The 8,634-nt window shown below is 35.1% G+C and overlaps 2 protein-coding genes across 3 annotated transcripts; both read left to right on the top strand.

Annotated features, from left to right (window-relative positions):
• The first annotated feature begins 519 nt into the window (after positions 1 to 519).
• Positions 520 to 4,647, top strand: LOC136219816 (uncharacterized protein At5g19025-like). Of its 2 annotated transcripts, none has more exons than XM_066007369.1 (2): positions 520 to 1,354; positions 3,396 to 3,613. In XM_066007369.1, the coding sequence occupies exons 1-2, from the start codon at positions 705 to 707 to the stop codon at positions 3,403 to 3,405; spliced, it is 660 nt and encodes a 219-aa protein (XP_065863441.1). In that variant the 5' UTR covers positions 520 to 704; the 3' UTR covers positions 3,406 to 3,613. The 2 variants fall into 2 exon arrangements, with proteins under 2 accessions (XP_065863441.1, XP_065863440.1); XM_066007368.1 differs by lacking the exon at positions 3,396 to 3,613 and adding an exon at positions 4,489 to 4,647 and having other exon boundaries at positions 521 to 1,354.
• Positions 4,648 to 5,946: 1,299 nt separating this feature from the next.
• LOC136219817 (pentatricopeptide repeat-containing protein At5g19020, mitochondrial) lies at positions 5,947 to 8,458 on the top strand. Its single transcript, XM_066007370.1, has one exon. It carries the CDS (start codon positions 6,076 to 6,078, stop codon positions 8,182 to 8,184), a length of 2,109 nt encoding a protein of 702 aa, XP_065863442.1. The 5' UTR covers positions 5,947 to 6,075; the 3' UTR covers positions 8,185 to 8,458.
• The last annotated feature ends 176 nt before the right edge of the window (positions 8,459 to 8,634 follow it).

An 8,634-nucleotide genomic window follows, 5' to 3' on the forward strand; every position in this document is an offset into this window, starting at 1 on the left:
TGCCATGTTAATTGTCGACGAGTTTTTTTTTATTTTTTTAAAGTTACTATATTTCTAACAAATGTAGCAATCTGAGATGCTTTAAAAAAAGCAGTCTTAAGAACAAAGAAAGTGAGCACACATATACTAGATAGTGAAATAACGATAAGGATGGTTGATGAGTGTATGTAGGACATGAATTATAAAAATTATTTTATCTACCACTATATGAAAAATAATTGATGTAATGAAATAAATGTATATATGTGATATGAATTGATTGATAGATAGTATTGCTCCAGAAACACTCTAAAATTTTCCGTTTAAAACACTCTATTAATTATAATAGAATTTATATACTCGAACGCACATAATTTTTAAATTATGATTAGCAAAAGTTGTAAAAAAACTCACATGTACTTTTATTTTTTTCAAATTACTAAAATCCAAATATTCCTATTTTTTATTTTCTTTTTTTCGTACACGTAACAATGTGACAAGAAAAGAGTATTTAACAAAAAAAAAAAACCCTTCGCTTCTCTACAATCATCCCCACTGTCATCGACCGCGCGTGTAACACTGCTACACACCTCCTCCCACAGCGGCACCACCTCCGCCATGGGCCGTGGTTGTCATGAAAAATATCAGAAAAAGAAAAAAACATATACATAGAGCAGACCCTGTAAAAAAGCCCCTTCTTCTCCTTTCTCTGCTCTCTCTTTAACATGCACCAGCTCCTATTCACCATGCCCTCTTCCTCTTCTTCTTCAAAACCCCTCAAATTCTCTTCTTCTTCTTCATCAAACCCTAACCCTAATTCAATTTCTTCATCATCATCATCTTCTTCTCTTCTTTGTAAGCATTCTCCATCTGCTACCCTTGATATTCTAATTTTGATTTTAGTTCTCTTTTCTGGAATTTTCCTCTTAACTTCTTACTTCACCTATATCTTTCGTTCTCTTTCCATTCTCCTTTCTCACTCTTCTCTCCAGCTTTCCGTCAATGTCCCTCCCCTTCCCTACATTTGCGGGTTCTTGGCGCTATTCATTATTACTCTCCTTCTGGCCGAGTTTTGCTGCGGCCCAAGATCTCGCAAGTGTGATAAGCCTGGATGCAAGGGGTTAAAGAAAGCGATGGAGTTTGATTTGCAACTGCAGACCGAGGATTGTGTTAAAACCAGTGGGGCTAAAGAGATCGATAAATTGCCTTGGAAAGGAGGAAGTGAAGGTAATCCTGATTATGAGTGTCTTCGAGCTGAGTTACGGAAGATGGCTCCACCTAATGGCAGGGCAGTTTTGCTTTTCCGAGCAAGGTGTGGGTGTCCTGTTGCCAAATTGGAGGGCTGGGGTCCAAAGAAGGGCCGGCGCCATAAAAAGTAAGTTCGTAACTCTTCTTTTCATTGCTATATGTTTCTTTGATCTCTTGAATTGTTTGTGAATTTTGTGGAATCACTTGCTCATTGTTGTTTGTTTTCTTCTGGAATGCTTGTTACCTTACAAATTATCTGTTCTGTTTAGTAATGCTATAGATGCTTTGACTTTCTTGTTGCATTATGAAATGAATCTTGTTCTTCATCTGGTTTATTTTGGGTGTTATTTCCAATTTCGGATTAATTTCTTCTTCTATTTTTATGTGCAATGGGATTGAAATGGAAGGGACATTTTTTTCCTGGCGTTGTGATTTTCTTTCTCCTTCCCATCCCGTGCTTCCTTATGCATATGCACGTCTCATTTATACAGAGTTCTGGGAGTTGCATTCAACTTATTCTGGTTTAATACTTCTAATAGAAATTTCTGTGTGCAAACAACCATGAATCTAAAAGTGTTTAAATCCTGTGTTAATCTTCATCTTTTGTATTCATGAATCCTACAACTTTAAATTCAAAGGCTACTCCAGTTGATAGTTGATGTTTGCTTAGTGAGACATTTTTGTTCAGGAATATATATATATATAATCGTTTCAAGACTTGATACTTTTGTTAAACAAATCATAGGATGATAGGAAAGAAGGGTGTGGACTTTTATTTTGTTTTCTTATTTGTTGTTTCCTGCTTTTCTCTAATGGAGGAGCTCACTAATCAAATAATTTCTCATACTGCACACCTTTGGCTCTGCTGGTTCTGTATCTTGAATTAAAGGTTCAAATTCTTATTGAAGGCTAGGAGTCTATAATGTAGTTGAATTAAGTTCATTATTTTGAAGGGGAACTTGACAAGAAAATTTGAATATGTAGTGGAGCCTGGAGGCTTGGACTAGTAATTTATATTTGAAATTGAAATTAGGGGGACTCTTCAATGCAATTATCCATAGAAAATTAATTCTTTTGGTTGAGACCTCAGAAATTTTTCACTTGAACTTGAAGCTTTTTTAATTTATCTTATTTATTGCTGCTATTTTTTGGATGGGTTATTTTCATGACATTGAGTGAAAATGTGGATAAATGAACTAGATTACTTTTAAACTTTGTTGAACCCAAATAAAGTGTTCTAGAATTATGGATCTAAATTTATCATCCAGGGGATGAGCTAATCAGGTGAATGACAAGCTCAGATACTGGTGGGAAAGAAATTTTCATTAGCTGATGTGATTCTGTTTCCTGGATGTGTTTATAACAAGGTAGTTATAGTTGTAGGTGTGTGCTGTTTGCTTTATATGTAACATTGTATGAACTTAGACTGAAAGTCCGCAACGACTGTGCTTAGCACATAGCAGTGCCCTTGGGTTAATATTAGTAGATTCGTCTGTTAAATGAATTGTTGGACAGGATGCTGTGCATAGTGTTCATTGAGTTTATTTTATTAGTTAATTAGCTTGCCCTATGATAATCAAAGCTGAATTGAGCAGACTATCCTTACTTCCTACATTTTATTTGCTGAACTAAATTTGAATATTTAGAGCTTGGCCTTGGCTAGTTGACTTTTTTTATGTTTATTCCTTTTGATGTTATCTCTTTGGCTAATTCAATCATTTGACAAGAGAAGGCTTCAACAAAATATTTAATGGGGTTTAGTCTTTTACGGAGAAGGGCTTTAGATGTGCATTAATGTTTGGTCCAGAGGTTGGTAGATGATGTGCATTAATGTTTGGTCCTGAGGTTGGTAGTTTGCCAAAATGACATGGAAAGTTCTTTATTTGAGAGGAAGTACAAAATTAGTAGTATGACAACTTAGAACTATCTGGATCAGGGCGTTCAAGTGATGTGCATGACCTCTTGAACTGTTTTATGAGAATGAATCATTTTCCCTTAATTTCTTACTCATTAGTCCTCTGATGTATGTGTGTGCGTGCACATGTTTTGACTTCCTGAGAATGTAGAAAGACTTGTGTTAGGACAAGCCAATTAAGGTTAGCTTGAATGATTAAGGGCCTCAAGTAGCTTGAACTAGAGATCTCAAGTTTGAATCTTTGTGTGTGCAGCAGATTTTAAATAAGAGAGAACTGCCTAAAGAGTGCATGAACCGATGAATTGGATTCACCTTCAGGGAAAAAAAGTCGACTAATGGAAGCTATATAGAAACTGTATTTTCATGTTATCTTAATTTTAGTTGCCTGTCATGGATTTTTCTTTTCTTGTATATGTGCAGTGGGAATTTGTTTGGAGGATGAGGTGAACAATTGTGTCTGGGCTTCATTTACTTGTAATTTGCCTATTTACCATGCCTTTTTTTCTTTTTATTTTGTTCCTTTGGTAAATTTAACAAGAAAAATTATGGAGTTATATTCAAATCAATCATGCATGAGAAAAAAAGACAATGCTAGCAAATTAAATGGTCTTATTGGAGAGCACTCACATGTCAAATTCAGAAAAAAAATAAAAATAAATGTTTGCTGTGAATGCAAATTGCATCTTATTGCATGAACTACAATCATCTAATGCTTTAAGTGAAGGAAATTGAGAGGGGGTGGTTGTCCTGCCCGTGTATAAAACAATATCATATAATTTGAATTAAATAGTAAGAGAAGATTGAGCTTGCCATGACATTGATGAACTTGTTATTAGGCTTCCTTCATTTTGTTCTTGTTGATGTTGTTCAGCTGCCTACCTTGGAGTTATTCTTTTTCACCATGTGTCTTTGCAATATAAACTAATTATTGCCAACTATTCTTATCCTACTAATAGTCCTAGATATCCTTGCAATCCCTCTTATCACGCTCATGCCCGCTTAGCTTCTTAGTCAGGGTCACTTCGCAGTGCGCTTTTATTAGCTTTCCCTTTTTGGGAATTTCCCCGCAGGGAGAAGCAACAACTTGAATTCTTGTATTGAATCCTATGCTAAATATTGACATCCTATCTGTTTAGGCATTTATGCTATGTTTTTCACTATTCAGCATTTTTTACCAAAGAAATGAAATTGTTCGTTTTTGTGTTTTTTTTTTCTTAACAAAGTTGGTCTGTTTGATTCGTTGGCTTTTGATGCATCTGAAGTGTTATTTGTACTGGAGTGGGTGTCTGAAATGTTGAATTTTGTTGTGAAAAATTACAAATGTGAAGTGTTTTGGATGGTTGCAGGGCACTGAGTAATGTGGCTACTAATGGGGGAGACCATCGCTGATTGATGTGGGAGGGTCCTAAACCCAATGTTGGGGCCATCTTTATATGTTGTCTTTTTCACTATCATGTTTAGAATTCAGATTTTGATTTTATATTTAGAAGATTAATTGGACCATTTTCTCAAAATCCCATAGTCTGAAAGGATGGATATACCAAACTCATTTCATTTCTGGAAGAATATACAAACAAGATCAATTGGGAATAAATAAAATACTAAATATGCTTCCCAAATTGATAATTGTTCATTTTAATATCTGACTCTTCATTTTATTAATGTTGATTCGTGCCAATGGGATTTTCACACTACAAAAAGATTATTTCTTTAATGGCTTCACTGCAGTATAAAAATTTAGTAATCAACAAATAAATTTGGTAAATTTAATTATTCAGTGTAAATATAAACTGCATTGTTGTTTTGTTTAAAAATTAGTTAATGTTTATTATACAAGCTAAAAATTGTATTTGCTATATTTTAATTTTTTGATGATGATGTTTTAATTATTCTAGTAACCATAATTTATTGTATTATAAAAACTTTAAATATTTCATGAAATATTGAAAGAATTAGGTTATTGAATTGCATATATGTATTAAGACACGGATGTTTTATATTTGTAATGTATTGTATTGCTATTTCGAGAAAGTCTTTCTTATTTAGGTAAAGATATGTCATGTTCAACTAATCTATTACTTTTTGAAACCAAGATAAACTTTATTAAACTACGAAACTCATGTCTGTTACAATAGCTTCACTGATCCAATTCGGTTCAGAAAATAAAAAATAATCATTAGCTAAGGAACCAACCTTTCTCGCCATTGCGTGAGCAGCTGAATTCGCTAATCAATGAGTAAAATAGACGGAGAAACCCGGCTTTGAAAACAAAATATCCTACAGTCCTGAACAATGTATCCATACGCAGAAAGGTCTTTACTATTATTGAGGATACTATTGACAACTCCTTGCGCATCTGATTCAAACATATCTCGCTCCCATCCTTCATTTGCAACCCAAACCAACACCTTCCTGATTGCCAGCAATTCGATCATACGTGGTTCTGTTATCCCATCAACCTTTGCGCGACAAGCTGCAACCACTTTTCATTGATCATCCCGCAACACACATAAAATAAAATAAAATAATATTTATCATTCTATTTCTACCAACTTTATGTTTATATATAAATTATCTAAAACTTAAATTTTGTATGCTATTTTTAAAAAAAGAAAAAATATATATAGATTTTTAATAACTTTCACTTTTTTAGAATAATAATCATCCCATCTAGCTAGGTTAAATGTTAGATGTTAAGTATTAACGAAGAAATTCATAAAAGCAAATTGAATTTAATTTATAGGATTCCGCTTGAAATGAAAAAAAAAAAAAAAGATTTCTGATTTATTTTTTCTTAAAATCAATGAATAATATTCAAAAGAGAAAATAAAATTGCAGAGACTGTAATTTGCTAATTTTCATAACTGTTCTGTTTGATGCCCGTTACCAGAATATAAAGGGAAGTTGTTTCCCTCCAAAAGCCCTTCTTTCTCATGATCTTGATCTCGTCTTTCAAATCCAAATCTCATCTTCGCTGCCTCAACTCCTCTCCGTTTTTCTCCTTACAATCTATTCTCAAATGGGTATCCACCCAACCTCAATTTTTTCATCAATCGGAAACCCCATTTCCGCAATTCAATGCCGGAACGGATCAAAGCGCCTCCAATCACGAGTTAGATTTGTTATCCGCTCTGAAATCATGTTCAAGCCATTTGTCCGTCCCTCAAGGCCAGAAAATCCACTGCCTTGTTTTGAAATGCGGCCTTGAGTCACACACTCTTTTACACAACAGTTTAATTAACATGTATGCTAAATGTGGGCTTTTAGCTGATGCTATGTCCTTGTTTGATGTATCTCCCAAATCGGATCCCGTGCCTTTCAATATAATGATTGCTGCGAATGTCAAATCTGGTAAGTTAGATGATGCCCGTAAACTGTTCGAGGTAATGCCTGAAAAGGGCTGTGTCGCATACACTTCTATGATCATGGGTTTTTCACAAAATAATTGTTGGAATGGAGCTATTGAGCTTTTTAAGCAGATGAGAAATGTGGGAGTTGTTCCTAATGAATTAACAATGGAAACTATGATCTCCGCTTTTCCTCGTCTAAGTGGGATTTGGGGTTGCAGAGTGCTTCATGCGCAAGTGATCAAGATGATGTTCATTGAGTTTGTTCGTATTTCAACTAATTTGGTTCATATGTATTGTGTTTGTTCATGTTTACTTGAGGCAAGAACTTTGTTTGATGAAATGCGTGAGAGAAATACAGTTTCATGGAATGTGATGTTAAATGGTTATTCAAAAGCTGGGTTACTTGATTTAGCTAAAGATGTTTTCAATAGGATACCGAATAAAGATGTGTTTTCATGGTGTACGATGATTGATGGTTATGTTCAAGTAGAAAAGTTAAGTGAAGCTCTCATGATGTATCGATTAATGCTTTCTGTAGGGTTGCGGCCTAACGATTTTGTGATGGTTGATTTGATTTCGGCATGTGGGAAAACAAGAGCAGGTGGTGAAGGTCTGCAATTACACAGTGCTGCTGTGAAGATGGGGTTTGATTGTTATGATTTTATTCAGGCAACCATTACCTATTTTTATGCAGAATGTGGCAGGATTAGTGAGGCTTGTTTGCAATTTAGACTTGGTAGTAAGGACAATGTTGCTTCTTGGAATGCTCTTATAGCCGGATTTATACGAAATCGAGCGATTGATCAGGCAAGGGAATTGTTTAATGAGATGCCTGGGAGAGATGTATTTTCATGGAATACAATGCTTTCTGGTTACACACAGAATGAGCAGCCTAAATTGGCATTAGAATTATTCCATCAAATGATAGCTAGTAAGATCAAACCGACTCAAGTGACAATGGTTAGTGTTTTCTCTGCGATTGCTGCTTTAGGCACATTGGGAGAAGGAAGACGGGCACATCAATACATCCGTGACAACTCCATCACTCTCAGCGACAATTTGAGCGCTGCAATCATCGACATGTATGTCAAATGCGGGAGCATCAACACTGCCTTAGAGGTGTTCTATGAAATCCAGGATAAAGTATCCACTGTCTCACCTTGGAATGCAATTATTTGTGGGTTGGCCTTGCACGGACTTGCTGATTTATCTCTTGACATATTTTCGGACTTGCAAAGGCGCCATATCGAGCTCAACGCAATTACATTCATCGGAGTACTCAGTGCCTGCTGCCATGCTGGGTTAGTTGAGACTGGAGAGAGACATTTTAGAAGCATGAAAAGAATACATAATGTAGATCCTGGTATAAAGCATTATGGGTGTATGGTGGATCTGTTCGGCAGAGCGGGACGTGTGGAAGAAGCCGAGGAAATGATAAGGAAGATGCCGATGAATGCAGATGTGGTGATATGGGGAACATTGTTAGCAGCATGTAGAACACATGGAAATGTGGATGTAGGAGAAAGGGCTGCTGAAGAATTGGCAAGGTTGGAACCATCTCATGGGGGAAGCAAAGTTCTGTTATCTAACATATATGCAGATGCAGGCAAGTGGGAGGATGCTTGGTTAATAAGGAGAGCTATGCAAAGCTGCAAAATACAGAATTTACCAGGCTATAGTGAAGTGACATGATCAGAAAAAAGCATCCGGAGACCTTCGATCTTTTCAATTTTCAATGATTAGTCCTGGAGCATCAGAAAAGTTAGGGCTGAACTTAAAACTTGGTAAAATGTTATTATTAATTTCGTCTATGTTTGAAATTGAAATTTTGCATTTTTGCAAGAGTTCAAAAATAGCTTTTTATAGGTCTTGCGTGGCTGTTGGAAATCTGTATAAACCTCATTTCAAACTGTAAAGAATGTAATTTTAGATACAGATGAAACAAGTAGCGTTTATTTCAAACTTATTAATATTTACTACTAACTCTTTTTTTAATTAGGGGCTTAATATATACAATTATAATTGTATCAACTTATGACGATCATAACTTTAGTCAACAAAAGTGAAAATGATTAAATGCGTAAAGATGGGTTTTTTTTTTTTAATTCAGTTTTGCTAGACAAAAACAATGACATTCTGTCA

This window comes from Euphorbia lathyris, chromosome 2 (assembly GCF_963576675.1).
Source record: "Euphorbia lathyris chromosome 2, ddEupLath1.1, whole genome shotgun sequence".
Taxonomy (NCBI): domain Eukaryota; kingdom Viridiplantae; phylum Streptophyta; class Magnoliopsida; order Malpighiales; family Euphorbiaceae; genus Euphorbia; species Euphorbia lathyris.